This window comes from Rhinoraja longicauda, chromosome 2 (genome assembly GCF_053455715.1).
Source record: "Rhinoraja longicauda isolate Sanriku21f chromosome 2, sRhiLon1.1, whole genome shotgun sequence".
In the NCBI taxonomy this organism is placed as follows: Eukaryota; Metazoa; Chordata; class Chondrichthyes; order Rajiformes; family Arhynchobatidae; genus Rhinoraja; species Rhinoraja longicauda.
Genome location: NC_135954.1, coordinates 79,818,546 through 79,837,546, shown reverse-complemented (window position 1 = coordinate 79,837,546; position 19,001 = coordinate 79,818,546). Strand labels below are relative to the sequence as shown.

The 19,001-nt window shown below is 40.8% G+C and overlaps 1 protein-coding gene across 1 annotated transcript in view; it reads right to left on the bottom strand.

Annotated features, from left to right (window-relative positions):
* Positions 1 to 735: 735 nt before the first annotated feature.
* ankmy2a (ankyrin repeat and MYND domain containing 2a) overlaps positions 736 to 19,001 on the bottom strand; it is a 37,882-nt gene continuing 19,616 nt past the window's right edge. Inside the window, exons 3-10 of the mRNA XM_078421940.1 lie at positions 17,269 to 17,407; positions 16,086 to 16,184; positions 13,908 to 14,068; positions 10,175 to 10,389; positions 6,580 to 6,715; positions 5,750 to 5,878; positions 5,446 to 5,563; positions 736 to 2,981 (exon numbers count right to left, since the gene is read on the bottom strand). Of these exons, the coding sequence (XP_078278066.1) occupies positions 2,767 to 2,981; positions 5,446 to 5,563; positions 5,750 to 5,878; positions 6,580 to 6,715; positions 10,175 to 10,389; positions 13,908 to 14,068; positions 16,086 to 16,184; positions 17,269 to 17,407 (1,212 nt within the window). The 3' untranslated portion in view covers positions 736 to 2,766. The remainder of the gene's footprint in view (positions 2,982 to 5,445; positions 5,564 to 5,749; positions 5,879 to 6,579; positions 6,716 to 10,174; positions 10,390 to 13,907; positions 14,069 to 16,085; positions 16,185 to 17,268; positions 17,408 to 19,001) is intronic.

The following is a 19,001-nucleotide window of genomic DNA, read 5'->3' as shown; positions in this document are numbered from 1 at the left end:
GAGGGTTAACAGAACCCCGTCCTCATCTGCAGAGCTAGTTCCTAACTTCAAATTCCTAGGCATTCACATCACCAGCAATTTAACCTGGTCCCTGCTGCAGTGATCAAGAAAGTGGATCAGCTGATTTACTTTCTTGTGACAAGATTCCGCTTGTCCACAGGGTTTCTCGAACTTCTAGAGAAGCGCTGTAGGAAGTGTTCTGCCAGAATGTATCTCAGCTTCATATGACAACTGTTCTGTTCTTGATCACCTCAAATTACAGTGAACACACTCCACCACAAGCTCATAACGTCCATCCATACAGTCCATCTTCACAGTGTGTTGCATTAGGGGTGGAGGTATTGTTGACGGTTCTTACCATGCTGGCCATCCCTTTTTCTTTCTTCTAACTTCTGGGAGAAGACACAGGAGTTTGAAAGCTTATATATCCAGCTTTAAGAACAGCCTCTTCTCCACTGCTATCACACTCTTGAATCAATCACCGTACACACCTCCAACCCAAATGTGCTGCCACATGCTCCCTCTACTCCATTTGGTTATTCCATTATTGTACCGATTTTTATGCACTACTTTCAGCGTATCCTACAATCTTGCACTGTTCTACTGCTTTTCAATTTGTGTGTTTATTCTAGTGTTTATCATGACTATGTATATTATTATTCTGTGAGCATCATGTAAATAAGGAATGTCATTGCACCCTGGTGTATATAATAACTAATCTGAATTTAATGGGGTTTTTAAAATATTTTTATAGGCCAGAGGCATTCATAAACAGTAAAAACATGGAATATCTTGAAAAACAGAAAGGCTGAATGCCCAGCTGAGCTGCCAGTCAACATTTGTCCTCAGGAGATCTGTCCAGTGCACATCTTTTTCAATTAGATTGCAAGGCCTGGCAAAATAGAAGCTCTCTCTCTGCTTCTGGGTGGTCTCAGTCAACAAGATTAGCCTATTGGAATTTATGATGAGTCAGCAACATTCCACACAGTTGTACATCAAGTGTAGGTAGTGGGGCCCACACAGGAAAATCTGAGTTAACAAAGCATCCCGAGGACAATAGTTGGCTGCTTGCCCAAAACACGAGTTTTTAAACCAAATATCAACCATAGAACAGTAGCCAGACAACACATCCATATCAAATGATATGACAAATATAGCTTCTGCGTTGTATCATCGACCACAATGCTTACCACGCTAATAAAATAAGAATTTGGAGAGCATTTACTAACATTTCATAAAACTTAAACACTGAAATAGGGAGATAGATTCAGAACATAAAGTTATTATTTGGAAAAGATTCTTTGCTAAAATATTGAGCAATTCCTTTCTAGCGATCCAGAGTCACATCTCTCTGGAATAAAAAGAGACAAATATTCCCTTTCACAAGGAAAAGTTAACACGCTTGGCAGGAAGTTAAATTCTTTATAAAGGACCAGGCTTGATTAACAATGGTGAAAGTTGTAATCTGGGCAGGTAGTTGAATATTGCAACAGAGTAAACAAAAACACATACTGTAGTTTGTACTAAAGCTCTTAAAAAAATCAAGATGGTTTATTGCACCTAAAATTGCTTATGTTTGGGATCAAACGACACGAATAAACAGGATTTAATTTTAAATTCTATAGGCAATTATGTGATCAAAATGCGCCAATCAAAACCATGTTACATTTTAGGACACAGTGCTTGAGGAACGCAGCAGGCCAGGTGGAATAGCTGGAGAACATGGATAGACAACGTTTTGGGTCGGAACCCTTGTTTCGAAGTGTGCTGACATGAAACGTCGCCTATCCATGTTCTCCAGACGCTGAAAAACCTACCAAGTTCCTCCACACTTTGCACGTATTTTTGGTAAATAACAACTGCAGACCCGAGTCTACATGTTACATTTTGGTGAACAAACAAGTCTGCAGCAAAAAGAAACACCATTGTACAACAGTTTGAAATTGCTGGTGTAATCCCCTAATACAATTGCACAATTGTGATATTGCAATTCGTGTTACAATGTTTAAATTTGTGATTGTACCAGCTGTTTAGATAGTGTACATACTCTGCCAGTGAAATTTTACTTTAAGTAATTTTATTGTGAAGGATAGAGAAGACAAAAAGCAAACAAAAACTGTAAATTTATTACTAACAAGTATTTGAACAGTGGTTTCCAAAATCTGTTGATTTTCATCAATTCACACCAATTAAGAAAGATTTTCCCTGTGGAAAAATAACCTAAAGAAATTGCAACCAACATCAACAGTAGATCAAAATGGCAGAAACTAACGCCTACATTAGGACTGGCTAACTTCAGAACCTTGGACATTAATAACAGGAAAACAATTACTGTGCAGGTCATTTGGGTCATTTTGATCTTAAATGCACGTAGTAAATTCATACTCACTACTTCCCCACATTGTGTGATGCACTTTTTGAAATGTTACAGCAAGCATACTTTAATTAGCTTGGGCAGAATTTAGATCAATCCATTTAGGTTTTTCAGCAGTGAATGATCATTTTGTTCCAGATGTAGTTAATGAATTAAGTAGTGACAGCAAATCCTGCTAACGTCATTGTTGCTCAGCTTACTGCCTCTTCAGGATTGCAGGCGGCTTTGGTACAGGCTAGAAAGCACGATCAAAGCAACTAATTCTATAATGCACAAGAACAGACTTCAGTCCTTCACTGCAGTTATGCAGTGGAGCAATGACCTTGTTGATGAAAACATGTTGGATTATGATTCATACAACTGTAAAAAGCCAAGGCTGCTTTAGATTCACTTTATTCTTCGGCTGTGTGCATGGTTGCAGGAGAAATGGCTCCTCCTGTTGTGCTCTCCTCCTGTGAAGCTTTCACTTCTGCTGTGGGCCCTGGGCTGCGATCACGAGACTCTGAGCCATCATCAGAGGTTGGGGGAGAAGGGTTGGAGGAACCTGCAGGTTCTTGGACGATTTCCGCCTCATCCATACTGGTTTTAGAGGTGGTTGCTTTTGTTTCTGTGAGCAATGGAGGAAAAATATATATTTATCCAGTTAGATTTGAAATGAACTCCAAGTACTCAAAAATTAGTAAATAAGAGTTGGGCTGAAAACAAGAGCAACTTTAATTTTAAAACAAAGATGAATAAATAATCTGTTAAGGAGTGATGCATTAGAACTCAAATTACAATAACCAGAATTAATGCACATTACTTTACTTTTTTTGTGCATTATAAAGGTTGAGTTAACATGGACTGCTTACAGATACATTGCCACATAAAGGAAACACCTAAAAGCAAGAAAGATTTTCGGGACTGCTAATATGTCTAAGAGCAGCTTCATAGCAGAACAGGCAGTGTTTGAATATAAAACGTACAACAAAAAACCATTGCTCTTCGGGTCCCAACACCACCTCATCTCTCAATGTACGGGCATATTAGTATATCCGATGCTGACAGACATGTCTTTTTCCTTGATAAATACTGATGCAAAGTACTCATTTAGTACTTTGCCTATGTCCTGACTCAGAGCATAAATTCCCTTTACCCTTGAATGGTACCCATCCTCTCCCAAGTTCCCCATTATTTTAATGTTTGTTTGAGTCATTGAGTTGGAAAGAGGCCCAACTCATCAGATGCCCCATCAAAGCAAGACCCATTTACTCACATTGGCCTCAATCCCTCTAAATCTTTCCTATGCATGTATTTGTCCAACATTTATTTTAAATGTTGGTATTGTACCTGTCCCAGCTACTTCCTCTGGCAACTTGTTCCATATACCCACCACCCTTTGTGGGGGACAAATTGCCCCTCAAGTTCAAATTAATGGGTTGCACTAACAAATCTCCCTGAGAAGATATTGATTCTCCCTCCAGTTCAGGTGCAAGCTGTTCCTCTTGCCCCACATGTCCTGGGAGGAAAGCCCAATGATCAATGTATCTGAAGTCCTCTGTACCCCACCTGTTCCTTAGCCACCTTTACAACTGCACTATTTTTCTATTCCTCGTCTCACTTGCATGTGGCCATGGTAGTAATCCAGATGACAAATATGAAGGTCCTTTTTTAAAAACTCATTATCTAATTCCCTAAATTATTTTTCCAGAACACCATTCTCTCTTCCTACCTACATCTTTGGTACCAATATGGATCAATCTCTGGCTGCTTACCCTCACCTCTCAGAATGTTCTGTACCCACTCAGAGGCATCCTTGACCCTGGCACCAGGAAGGCAACACACATACAAAGGAGAGCCAGTGGACCTTGCTTACCTAGATTTTCAGAAAGCCTTTGATAAGGTGCCACTTGTGAAGCTGCTAAGGAAAATGAGAGCCCATGGTATCAAAGTGCAGATACCAGCATGGATAGCAGGTTGGCTGGAAGGCAGAAGGCAAAGAGTGGCAATAAAGGGGGCTTTTACTGGTTGGCTGCTCATGACCTGCGGAGTTCCGCAGAGGTTGGTGCTGGGCCGCCACTCTTCACGTTACATATTAATGATTTGGACGAGGGGATTGAAGGCTACGTGGCCAAGTTTGCTGATTTATACGAAAATAGGTGGAAGGGCATATAGTGCAGAGAAAGCAGGGACTCTACAGAAGGACTTGGACGTTGAGACAGTGGGCAGAGAAGTGGCAGATGGAATATAGTGTAGTAAAGACTGGAGTCATGCATTTTGGTAGTAGGAATAAAGGTGTAGACTATTTTCTAAATGGGGAGAACTCTGAAATTGGTAGTGCTGGTGCAGGATTCCCAAAATGTTAATCTGCAAGTTGAATCGGTAGTAAAGAAGGCAAATGCATTTATTTCAAGAGGACTAGAATACAAAAACAGGGATATAATGCTGAGGCTCTATATGGCATTGGTCAGGCCACGTTTGGAGTTTTGTGAGCAATTTTGGGCACCATATCTGAGGAAGGATGTGTTGGCCCTGGAGAAGGACCAGAGGACCGTTACAAGAATGATCCCAGGAATGAGTGGGTTAACATATGGTGAGCATTTGACGGCATTGGGCCTGTACTCGCTGGAGTTTAGAATAATGAGGGGGGGACCTCATTAAAACGTACCAAATAGTGAAAGGATTGGATACAGTGGATATGGAGAGACTTTTCCACAAGCTGGGCAGTCTTGGACTAGACGTCATAGACTCAGAATTAAAAGACGTTCCTTTAGGAAGATGAGAAGGAATTTCTTTAGTCAGAGGCTGGTGAATCTGTGGAATTCTTTGCCACTGAAGGCCAAGTCAATGGATATTTTTAAAGCAGAGATTAGTACAGGTGTCAGGGGTTATGGGGAGAAGGCAGAAGAATGGGGTTAGGAGGGAGAGATAGATCAGCCATGATTGAATGGCGGAGTAGACTAGATGGGCCAAATGGCCTAATTCTGCTCCAATCACTTATGACCTTATTCCTGTTGTATCATGAAAATGAAATGACGACTTGGTCACAAAAAGAATTACACAAAGTATAGTTTTACTTTAAAAAAACGAACCATTCTGCTTCATTTTTTCCATGGCTTCATTTTTTTCTCTTGTTTCTTTCAACTTTTTACAAACTTTTTTGTGAGTGAACCAGTGCAGCTTTTGACAATTTTGATTGCAGTATATCACCTTGAGAAAATATGTACTCATTAGTAGGCAATTAGGGAAGACTGATTCTATGCTCTTCAAATATACAATATGACAATCTTGAGAAATAAATTAATAACAGAACATGAATAGTCATGTAATGACATGTTTTCCTTCAGCTCCCTTGAGCTGATCACTTTTTTTGCCAATTAATCCAGAAGCTCTTACCGTTTTGCAAATCGAGCACCTTTTAGCAGCTCCCCTTTCACCACAAGCTGTGCAAAATTCAGCATCCAAAAAGCCAACCTGGCCAGTTATGATTTGGGTCATTACAGATAAAGCTGTGGGATCATTACCCTCAATTTATTTCCATGGTTGGTTGGGTTGCAGGGTGGGGAAAGAGAGGAAAGAAAGAAGCAATTTCAATTGTTAATGTATAGTTCTGCAGAAATATAAAATAATAATCCAGTTCCCTCAACCAGAAATATTTTTTGAAAGAACATGCTAACAACAATCTCGATGGCCGAGAAAATGGTAAATCTAATAGGCCAATAATAAATCTAAATGTCCTAAATTTTGATATCATTAATGGCACACTCGAGTTATTGGTTTGAAACTCAGATTTCTTGTCAATATTCTTAGGGAGTTATATTCACTGGAATAATACGCACAAATATTCAGCTACTCAAAGTCATTGCGAATTTCATTACTGTGGTATTGCAAAAACAGTTGTAACCGGTGTAACAGTTTTGGTGGAAGGTCAAATGAAGGAGAAAGCATTAACTTTGCAAAAGAAAACAAATGTAGATTAAGCTCCAATTATATTTTATAACCAGCAGCTGGTTCATTAATTGGAAAAACCTGTTATCCGTTTATCTTTGCTGGAAATGGATGCATATATTTTTAATGGAATCTTTAAATTTGATTTTCCTTGACTCCACCATAGTTGAAAATTTAGTTTAGTCATGCACTTTAACATTGTCCTTCATATCCCAACTCATGATTTTAAATATTCCAGCTGAGTAATTCGATGATTAAACAATACCAAAATAACTTACAATTTCAACTGGAGCAATTGTTCTCACAAGCTGTTGTAACAGTGTGGCTTCACACCAGGGAAATTTCCGAATACATTCTCTTATCAATTTCTCTTGGTAACATGGGAAACCATCAATATCCCGTCCTTTTAATAAACTGTTCAAAACAGGAACAAGCAAAAATTTACTCTTGTCTGCAAAAGCCTTAATATAATTATTCCTCCATTCCAATAATGTTAAAAAATAAACTATAGGAGTCCCATAATGTTTCAAAAGAGCAGCCAAGTGTTAGCTACCTGAGCAACATTAGCTCGTGATCAATGAGCTGGAGATCGAGCTCCAAACACGTCAACACATCATAGCAGGGAAGAAGTAGCTGGAAAAGATTTTCCCCTCGGATTAGCCCTTTCTAAAATGGTAATGGTCAGGGGCAGGATGGTAGTACTGCAGTAAGGGAGTCAGCCTCTATCCTTATCCAGCAGGAATGAGGTTCTTGTTCCCTGCATGGATAAGGACGAGATTTGCATGGAGGATATGCAAACTATCCAGGCCCCATGGCACAGGGAGTCATTCACGTGGGAGAAGAAAAGCAGCAAAGATGTGGAGTAGAGAAGTGGGAGTTCAAAGGGTATTTTATTGTCACGTGTACCTATTAAAGTACAGTGAAACTCGATTTATGACAGTCATACTATAAAAAGCAACAAAACACACAACTACTTAAAAGTTAACATAGATATCCACCACAGCAGATCCCCCACATCCCTCACTGTGATGGAAGGCAATAAAGTCTAATCTTTTTCACTCTTTATTCTCCTGTGGTTGGGGTAGTCGAACCATCTGCAGTCGGGGCGATCGAAGCCTCCGCTATTTTCCCGAAGTCGGTCCCTAACCAGGGACCGTGAGCTCCATGATGTTAACCCGCAGGGTCCGCAGTTGAAATTCTCAAGGTTGATCCCCAGCAAGAGGCCGCTAGCTCCTCGATGACAGGCCGCAGTGTGGACGGAGATACAATACGGGGGGGGGAGAATCACATCTCCGTCGAGGTAAGGGATTAAAGAAGTTTTCCCCCAACATAAAACAGGCTAAAGAACACTAAAACACACATTTAACACATAATAAAAAACAGCGATGAAAAAGACGACAGACTGTTGGCGAGGCAGCCACTGCGGCATCACCCGGTGGTACCTGCCTGGTATTAGGGTTAAGAACATGTGGGCTGTAGAACTTGAAGAGTTGGAGGGAGAGGATTTACTTGCTGTGGTCTACAAAGGCACTAAGCACATACGCAGGACCAGGAAGCATGTTCTTCCAAGAGATTACAATGAGTTCGGAGAGACGTTGTAAATCAGAAACAGGGGGGTGATTTCCAGATTAGCTGAGCCATATGAAAACAGGCAAAGAGTAAATAGGAATATAAAAGTAATGCGTGGCTCAGAGCATGGTGTGATTGAAATATGTTCTGATTCATGGGATACTGCCCGGGAAAGGGAGAGCATTTACTTTGGGATGGGCTCCACCTGAACCCTGCTGGCACCAATGTCCTGACAAATTACATTAATTTGAAACCTAGAACATACAAAATGGCTCGGGCTCGTGGAAGCCCAGTGGACTGGGAGTTTATTAAGATATAACAGCGAGAGTTGAGAATATCGATTTTGAGAGAAAATCTGCATGCAACATCAAGCAAACATTAAGTATGTGGATAAATAAATAGGAAGGCAGCAGCCAAGGACACAAAGAAATGGCAGATATATTAAATCCATTTTTTGCATCAGTCTTCATCATGTAGGATTCTATACATATCTTTAAGATAACATGGGTAATTTTTTTTTAAATGGAGGAACTCGTAAAAAGAGTAATCACAAGGGTAAAGTATTACAAAAACTCATGGAGCTAAAGTAGGATGAATTGTCAGCTCCCCAGCTTTGAAACTTTTCAAAACTATAAATTCCAGGAAAATAGAAGAGTAGGAAAAGCAGTCAACACTCCATTATTCAGAGTGATGGCAGAATGCAAAGTACAGGCAAGTTATTATATCCATTGTTGCCAAGATGCTAGTCAATGTGCAGAGAAAATAACAAGTCAGTTGGAAAGTTGAATATAATCAAACCTCACCAACAATGTTTTACGAAAAGCAAATCATATTTGACAAATTTGCTGGAATCCTTTGGAAAATTTAACAGAATTGTTGCTAAAGGCTTATTTCGATTTAGAATTTAGATTTAATGTATTTAGATTCCCAAAACGTTTGGCAAATGGTCACCTCAGAGGCTGGTGCATAAATTATGTAAATAAATTATATACCCCAAGGTATTGGAGGAAGCATGTTCACACAAATTGAAAACTGGCTGAAAACAACAGGAAAGAACAGGCTGAACAAATGGGTCCTCCAGGCTAGAGCAGGTGAGTCGAGTACCATAGGGAAAGATTATTGGTTCTCAAATGTTCACTATTTCTGGATAAAATGTGACTGAGCAAAAACATGGCAAACGGAGTTTCATGTTGGGAAGTCATATACTTCGGTAAAAAAATAACAAGGCAGATTAAATTGAGAGAGTCTGCAAATGGTATTTGGAATACATCACAAAAAGTTAGGAAACGGGTCCAACAAGTAAAAAAGTCTAACATAAAGTTATTTTTTTATTGTTGCACAGTGATGGTAAGGCCATCTGGAATACTGTGCACATTGTTGATTGCCTTACCCAAAGAAGGATATTATAGCACTAGAGTCTGATGATAGTATTTCACAAGGCTAAATCCAGGGATGAGCATTGCCCTATCAAGAACAGCTGGGCAGTTTGGGTTTGCATTCCCCGAAGTTTAAAAGAATGAGGGGTGATTATATTCAAGCACATAGGACCCTGAGAGAGCCTGACAGCTCAGATGTTGAGATATTTCCACAAGTGGGAGTCACGAACAAGGGGATTCCTTGCTGCAAATTATGGGACAGTCATTGAAAATGGAGGTGCGTATTTTTAAAAAAAAATTCAGATGGCAGTGAATCTTTGCAATTCCCAGTCTTGGAGGATAGTGGGGGCTGAAAATTATAAATATTTAAGAAGGAGATAAACAAGTATTTGAAAGATTGAAGAATTGAGGGGAATGCTCCAAGAGGAGCTGGGGTGAGCATTGATTCGCCACCACGACACTGAATAGTGGGGAAGGTTTAATTTTGACAGGCCTGGTGTTCAACTGCTGTTCCTATTCGTGTTCTTGTATGCTTTTAACAATGATAGAAATTCATATTTGTCTGAACAAAAAAAATAAGCTGCACAGCACCTAGTCCACAGTGACAATCTATTTTGAACTCCTTGATTGCACCATACAGCTCCACAAAATAGTATTAATTTATGCATGCTATTTACATAATGGTTTTGCATTACGACACAACTTGCAATCACTTGCAGCATGATTATCTAACAATAGTTACTTGGTGAATCGTGCCCTTTGGTTGAAAGATTGGAATGCAAAGCAATCTCTACAAGTTAAATGTCTCATCGAAGAACAATACACTTAATTTAAGAAATGGGTTAATGCACCACAACCTCCTTTATAATAACAAGCATACTGAACGAACCTCTGTTAATTTTAGATCATTTTCACAAAAGTTGTCTACCTTTTAATAAACCCGTCGAGATCAGACTCGTGTTCCTTTAAGAAAGTAATACACTTCTGGAAGATGTAACTGAGATAATGCATCTTCATGGCTAGTACTTCATTGATTTCCCTTTGTTTCATGCACTTTTCAATTAGAAGGTCAAGTACCCTGTAGCACTTCCCCAGTGCTTCAACATCTGCTAGCAAAGGATTATCCTTAACCATCAGCACAATCTGTAGAGAAACGTCAGATAATAACAATAAATAAAAACATAACATGAAAATAGTTTTGCAACTTCAGGAAACTAGATTACTTACTGGAAACAAGCTTAAAACCCAGAAATTAGAACTGTTAAATCAAAGTGTCTGAGAAATAGCAATTTGAATTGACTCCCCAAGTAAAAAAAATATTTAAAATGCTTCAAAATAAATACAACACACTTGTGTTTTATTTCCATGTCATGTGTGCATCTAACCACACAAAACTTGTGGCTTTCGTCTTAATTCTAGGGACTATCAACAAGGTATTCTGAAGAATATTTCAATCCTCAGAAATTTGAACGTCAGATCACCATTTTGAAAGGGCATTCCATGCAAGTCCTTACACCCAATACAGCAAAGACACAAGTGATGAAGATCCACTCCAAAACCAGCAACCCTATCCTCATGCACAGCACTGCCCCGGAGGAGATAGAAACATTCACATACCTAGGCAGTGTTGTGGACATCACCGGAGGGGCAGATGCAGACATAAAAAGCAGAATTAATAAGGCTAGGGTGGTGCTTAACATGCTCAGGAAGATCTGGAGCTCAAAATACATCTCAATCAACACCAAAATACGCATCTTTAATTCAAATGTGAAGCAGATAATGCTGTATCGATCAGAGACATGGAGAACAAAACACACAACAAACAAGCTGCAAACATTCATTAACACCTGCCTCAGGAGAATACTAAACATATGGGGGAGAGACAAAGTAAGCAATGTGGACCTGTGGAAAAGAACAAGCCAGGATCCCATTGACTTACAAATTCGAAGGAGAAAATGGAGTTGGATTGGGCACACTCTTAGAAAACCTGCCACAAACATCACCCGGCAAGCCCTGAAATGGAACCCCCAAGGAAAAAGGAAAAGAGGTCGCCCCAGGAACAACTGGAGAAGAGATGGTCAGGCAGAAATGTCTGAGAGTGGGCTCAACTGGGGAGATTTCGAAAGAACCGCCAACAACCGAGTGAGGTGAAGGACGTTTGTCAATGGCCTATGCTCCCTAGAGGAGCAAAGGGCTTAAGAAGAAGATTCCATGTAAGTTAAATTTCCAATTGTCCGAAACACCAAATTTCAAGTTGAATTCTAATTTTTTTTTTAATTGAGTTTCATTTCTGTACTTAGACTCACGGCATCTTTCTTAATTTGTACATCAGCTTCTAATGCATTTTCAAAGTAATTATCTGAAAAGTAATTACCTGGTAAGTAGACCTTGTGTGTAATTTACTATGGATTCAAATATCTTTTGCACTGAAGGCCCAGACAGGGCAGAACCTTCATGTGGAAATGTTTTAATCCTCCTGAACTCTGAAACCTCCTTTTATTGGGTGAAATGCTTGATTTGAAGGGTTGAAGTTAGGGTTTTACCAATATTTTCCTTTGAAGATGTACCAGACCATATTGTTCTCGACAACTTAAGTGGCAAAACATCGTTTATGATAGTCAGGTGCAGACAGAAGGGAACACTACTGCCTGAACGAATAACATTGCCCTACTTCCCCAATAATGCGTAAAAAATATCAAAATTGATTGACGAGAACACATTGGTTAATTCTTACATCTTACCCCACTGACATATCATAAAAATAAAGCTGTAAATTACATTATTTCTAAATGCAAGTTTAAAATAAATGGAAACTAAATCAATAGATAAATATCAATGCTCCATTGAAAGCAAAAAAGGAAGCCTCTTCCCAGCAATCACCCAGCTCCACAAAACGATCTCAGCAATTAAGATTTACTATGGACATTGTTTTGGATGCGCTAGGGCAGGGGTGTCAAACTCATTCTAGGTCACGGGCCAGAATGGGCAAAATGCGACATCATGCGGGCCGGATCAGTTGCGCGCGCACGCACGAACGCACGCGCGCCTGCTCTCACAACTTTCATTGCCTTCGTATTTTCAACCTGCTCTCATGTGTCTCAGTCTCAATTTCGTTTCTTATGAAGAAGATTGCCATTACTTTTATGATTGGTATCAAGGCCTTAGATAGAGTGGATGTGGAAATAATGTTTCCAGTAATAGGAGAGTCCAGAAGCAGAGGTCACAGCATCAGAATAAAAGGTCATACATTCAAAATGGAGATGAGGAGGAATGGGTGAATCTGTGGAATTCATTGCTACAGACAGCGGTGGAGGTCAAGACATTGGGTATTTTTGAGGAAGAGATTGATTAGGTCTTGATTAGGTTACAGGGAGAAAGAAGACAATAATGTGGCTGAGAGAGAAAATAGATCAGCCATGGATGAATGGCAAAGTAGACTTGACGGGCTATGGCCAAATTCTGTTCCCCTGAATTATAGTCTTCCAGCAGTGTTTATGTTTTGTCCATAAAGGGCTGGCTGGGTGGTGAACAGCAAAACAGCAGCTACCTGGCATGGTGAAAGATGGTCTGCCCATCATCTCACCTGAAGGCCCCGCTCCCCATCCTTCTCCTTATGTCTTTCTTCCTTCCCCTCACATCCTCTCCCCTCGCCTCTCATGTCCTTCTCTACCCTCACCTGCCTCCCTTTCCTCAGCCTATTCCTTCTCTCATCCCCACTTCCTTCCTTCCAATTACTCCCCCACTCCCCTCCCTTACTTCATCCTCTTTCCTTACCTCATCCCTAAATCCCCTCCCTTCCCTCATCCCTAAACACCATTCCTTCTCTCATCTGCTCCCTTCCTCACCCCCTCCCTCCCTACTTCTTTTCTTTAACACCTACTCCCCCACTCCCCTCCCTCGACACCCGCTCTTCCTCATCCCTAAAAACCTTCCCTTCCCTCATCTGCTCCCCCTTCCCTTCCTTTACCACCACTATCTTACCTATTCCCGCATAACTACCTGCATGTCTTCACATCCCACCTAACCTTAAGCCAAACCCAGAGCCCTCACCCTGGAGAGCAGCTCAGATTTGGGATCTCTGGCTGCGGCCCCATTCACAGTGCGGCCACCAACCTCTATCCACGCACTCACTGGGTCTCAGGTACATGGTGGTGGTCTCTGTGGAGGCATCCCAGGCACTTCCCGGTGTCCACAACATGCAGAGACTCCCCACCTTCCCCAGCACCGGCCCATTCCCGCCCGTGTCACCGCATGGTGAGCGGCGAGAGAGAAAGAGAGACAGCGGCGAGAGAGAGAGAGCACGGCTGAGAGAGAGAGAGAGCAGCCGGATTAGACCGCTTTGCGGGCCAGAAGTTTGACACCCCTGCGCTAGAGACCGGTTTTGCTCTATAATGGTCTGATTACCTCATATAACTGATTATTTAGTGTACTATTGATTAGTGCATATTTATTTGTGCATTTTTCCACAGTAAGAAAGAATTTGACTGTTCTGTTGCTGGTACAAACAATTAAGCACTATTGCTCTTGAAAGATTAACTTTTCTACTCTTCAGCTACAGAAAATGCCATTCAATAATGGGGAAACAGGGTTATGAGCAAATGCAAATAAATCAAATTTTCATTCAGTGACACTAATAAATGCCAAGTCTAAAAATGTCTAACCGCAACAGGGTTCAAGTTTGTTGTTATGATGATGTTGTGCAGGGGTCCTGCTAATTTGACTGGAAGCTTTGGTTCCTTGTCAAGTCCTTGTGGTTTCGTGTAGCAATCCAGCCTTTCACGGGAAAAGAAATTGTTGATGACAGTTACGCAATCATGCTGGCCTAAAGAAAGAGAGAGAAAATAAATATTATTCATAGAACTCACACCTCTGTTTATCTATTCCATTTAATGATCATCAGCTTTCATCCAAATCATACTTTTCCATAATATAAGAACACTCAGGCAATGAGAGAGACAAAGTGCTGGAGTAACTCAGCGGGTCAGGCAACATCTCAGTATCCCTGGAGAACATGGATCGGTAACATTTCAGTCGTGACCCTTCTTTAGACTGATGGCGAATAGGAGGGGGGGGGGGGGAAGAGGGGAAATGAAAGGTGGAAGAGAAAAGGGGCATGACACATCCTGGCAAGTAATAGGCAGATGGTTGGATAAAGGCCAAAGATGAAAGGACAAAATATGTGAGATATGGATAGAAGTGGGCAGGTGGGGGTTGTTTAGGTTAGTGAAAATGGAAAGGTGATGATCGATGCACGGTAGCGCAGCGGTAGAGTTGCTGCTTTACAGCGAATGCAGCGCCGGAGACTCAGGTTCGATCCTGACTACGGGTGCTGCACTGTAAGGAGTTTGTACGTTCTCCCCGTGACCTGCGTGGGTTTTCTCCGAGATCTTCGGTTTCCTCCCACACTCCAAAGACGTACAGGTATGTAGGTTAATTGGCTGGGTAAATGTAAAAATTGTCCCTAGTGGGTGTAGGATAGTGTTAATGTACGGGGATCGCTGGGCGGCACGGACTTGGAGGGCCGAAAAGGCCTGCTTCCGGCTGTATATATATGATATGATGATATGTAACCAACAAAACAGAAAGCATAGCTGGAGCCATGTGAGTGCCCATGGCTACATCTTTAACTTGACAGGAGTGAGAGGAATCAAGAGAAAAGTTGTTGAGGGCAAGGACACATTCTGTCAGGCAGAGGAGCATGTTAGCAGAGGGAAATTGATTGGGTTTCAGTTCAAGGAAGAACCAGAGGGCCTCGATAAGTTCCTGGTGCGGAATGAAGGTGTGAAGGAACTTGACGTTCATGATGACAATGAGGCAATGGGGGCCTAGAAACTGAAATTTAATGAAGAGGTAAACGGCGCATGAGATGTCTTGGATACAAGTCAACAGGGATTGATCAAGGGGGAGAGGAGGGAATTAAGATATTTGGAGAAGAGTTCTGTGGGGCTAGAGCAGGCAGAAACAATAGGTCTGCCAGGGATTCCTGCTTCTAAAATTTGGGAACGTGTTACAGGCAGACAATGTGGGGCTGGGAAACAATAAGGTTGGAGTCTGTGGAGGGGAGATAGCCAGATGTGATGAGATCGGAATGAACATTGATTTTCCAGTTTTAGGTAACATCTACAAACAACCCATATCTCCTGCCCCTTTTTTGTGCCCCATCTGGACTTGCACCCATTTTTACACTCCACTGCCACGAGCTTCATTCCTTCCTCTAGCTTCACAATTCGCAGTTGTCTTTTCATCTCCAACCATCCACCTAACAATGCCCCCTTCACCTATAACAAACCTGCCAGTTTATGTCCTGCCCCTCCTCTCTTTCCCCAGCCATTTTCTCCCTTCCCTACAATCAGTATGAAGAAGGGTCCCAACCCAAAACGTAACTTATCCATGTTCTCTCTTAGCTGCTTGACCCGTTAAGTTAATCCAGCAGTGTTTTAAAAAATATATAAACCGGCCTTAGTAGTTCCGTATTTCTACTTGGGCAATGAGATTGACGAGGAAGAGTCTTTAAAAACAAATATTTTAACCAATCGCAACATTCCAGGAAAATTGGCCTGAATAAACTTGGATCTTTTATCGTGTGGCAACTGAATATATAGATTCATTAACTACAAGGAATCAAAATGCCTTCAATTTAATGTATCGACAACAATTCAGAGGATGTAGTTTAAGGACTTCACCTAGTAAATCCTATGGAGACTGAAAAGTAATTAAGGCAGTGAGAAGGCATAGTGGTTCATGCTGGTTAGCTCAGAATCCCAAATCTTGGTAGTATATAAACAAATCAAAATATTCTATGCATGTACTGCTCTTCCTTGGGCTTTCACAGAACTTACCAACAAAGGCAGCCATCTGTGCTGCAGTTCGTCCAACTGAATTTACGACGTCTATTTCTGCTCCAGCTTGCAGCATCATCCTTGTTATCTCTTTATTACCTATAACAAAGTAAAAAAATCCATTCCAATGAAATAACAAGAAAAATTAGGGTCCAAAACTGGTGAAAATTCAATGAGGTAGCATCACAACATGGTGGTGTTAGTTGTGATGGTATGTGTTATTGCATTTTTATTGATTAATCTTATTGGTCTTATTGTTCAACTGCGGGTAATGTTTCATTTTACTACACATTTATGTGTATGTAACAAATAAACGACTATTGACTATTGATTGACTATTGATGGTGGATCTGTTTTCCCCTTCTAAAGTCAACAATCAGCTCCATGGTCTTGTTGACACTGGGAGCAAGGTTGTTATTCTAGCACCATTCAATCTAATTTCCGATTTCCCTTCTAATCTCTAACTCATCATTACCCATTATTTGTCCGACAACAGAGGTGCAGTCGGCAAATTTAAAGATGGTGCTGGAATTCTGGCTAGCTACATGGGTGTAGAATGAGTGGAGCAGGAGACTGAGTGCACAGCCTGGAAGTGCTCCTGTGCTGATGGTTATGGAGGAAGTGTTGCTGCCAATTTATACTGATTGCGGTCTGCTAATGAAGAATGAGCAGAGACCTATTGCACCCTCCCATCGAGTTTGATTTGGAGCAGATGACGGCTTTGAATGCCAAGCTATCGTTGATGAACAACAGCCTGACATATGCGTTCTTATTGTCCAAGTGATCCAACGGAGAGTCAGCGAGATCAAATCCCGAGTAATAATCTATCGTGGCGGTTGGCAAATCGTAGTGGATCCAGGTTCTTGCCTAGGTGGGAGTTGATATGCCCCATAACCAACCTCTCAAAGCACGGATGTTAGTGGCATTAGTCGGTCTCCATTGAGGTGTGTCATCTGACACTTCTTGGGCACCAGTATTATTAATGCCCTTTTAAAACAGGTGGGAACCTTGGACCTTGAGAGATTGTGGTAATGAGAGATTGAAGTCCGCAAAAACCCTAGCGTCCTGAACCACCAGAGCCACTTCCACTTGATTACTCAACCCGAGTCAACTCAACCTGATTACAACAGGGCAAGGACACTTACAATTTAGCAGCATGAACCATCTTAAGTAAAGGACTTACCTGAGAGTCCAGCAAACATAAGTGCTGAATAACCATGCTCATGTTCATTGCAATTTACATCCGCACCATGCTGCAGGAGCAGTTTACACATTTCAGCTTTTCCTTTATATGCAGCGTGCATCAGAGGAGTCATTCCATACTGCAAAAGGAAATAAAAACTTAATTGTAAATAGTAAAAAAAACATACATTAAAAATAAATAATTCATTCATTTTTGCATAATTCCATCAAATGTCCTCATTGATCTTTTCACCACCACACTTCACATGCTCTTTCCAAAATTCATCACACTAGGAGGGAATATGTAGACAAACATCTATTTGTCTACTTGCCAAATACACAGTCTTTCCAAACCCAAACAATCTATTTAACATCCCCCCATCCCACTTTTTACTCTTCAAGAGTCCAGAATACTGCTCCACATCAGAGAACAGCTTTCTGTTACTGAATCTTATTCGACCATCACTCTTCCTTGCTACTCTTCAAGTTTATAAATTGTCATTAAAAAGTCATGCTAATGCCATCATTATCTTCGCATCCGTTCCCATTTCCCATCGTGTGGAAGCACCATTTTATTTTCACTCTGTGTTTGAATAAAATTGGCTGTGCTGTTGAAGTACAAAGTCAAAATTTACACCAACACTCAAAGTACACCATCAATAAAATGCTTGGGGGAAAATCCCGTCCATTAATCTTCTCCTCCACATAATGGACAAAAAGTCTTTTAGAGAACCAGAGCTAAAAACAGAATTTTTGATTAATTCCACAACAGTGCTTCATGCAATTCTGTAATCATTTAATGCAATAAGTAGATGAAAGCTTTTCAAACTGTTAAGTACTAAAAGTTCTGTGCGCATTCAAGTGACGGAAATATCTCTCATCAATCTACAAAGTTTATCCGCATATAATATTCTATCCCAAATGAATATTCCTTGTTGATTCTTCAAGGCCGGGAGCAATGTGCTCTGCAGTATCGCATGGGTCAGGACTGCCTGAATCTGGGGAATTCCTCAGCTGTCTCATTTCACTTCATCTACTCTTGAAGAGTGACAATTGTCTTTTGCTGTCTCATCCCACAGTCGCTATTAATGTACACTCCCTTGAAAAAGCAGCTCGTGTCAGGTTGAGAATCGTGTGTGTGAGAAAGTACGGTCACTGCTTTCAAGTTCCTATTATTTCAATTGCAAAGTCTAACATTGTAAATACTATTGCAGTTTTAAGAGACATAAAGAACTAAATTAAAAGGAGAAGGGTCTCGACCCGAAACGTCACCCATTCCTTCTCTCCCGAGATGCTGCCTGACCTGCTGAGTTACTCCAGCATTTTGTGAATAAATAAATTAAAAGGGAGTTTTTCAATTTGAGACAATACTCATTCAGACTTATTCGTGCCTGCATTAATCTACGATTGCTCTTTCACATCACCAGTCACAAGTTTCATTGGTTTCCCCCTTGTTCTCCACTCATTTATGCCTCTCACTCTTCCCTCATTGACCACATTTTGATTCTAAATTTTGAACTCTGAATCTTGACACAGCTTTCACTCCTTGAAAACAGTCAGAACTGCGAAAGAACAGTGAAAAACAAACCCTGAAACATGGTTGCTGAGTGATGTGTTGGGTGTGAGGTGTATGGTATGTGTGGCCTTGTAAATAATCATCACCAATAAAACAAGGTCAGGGTGGTTGTGAGAAGCTTTTGATGATAATCTGATTGATGATAGATTAATGAGACC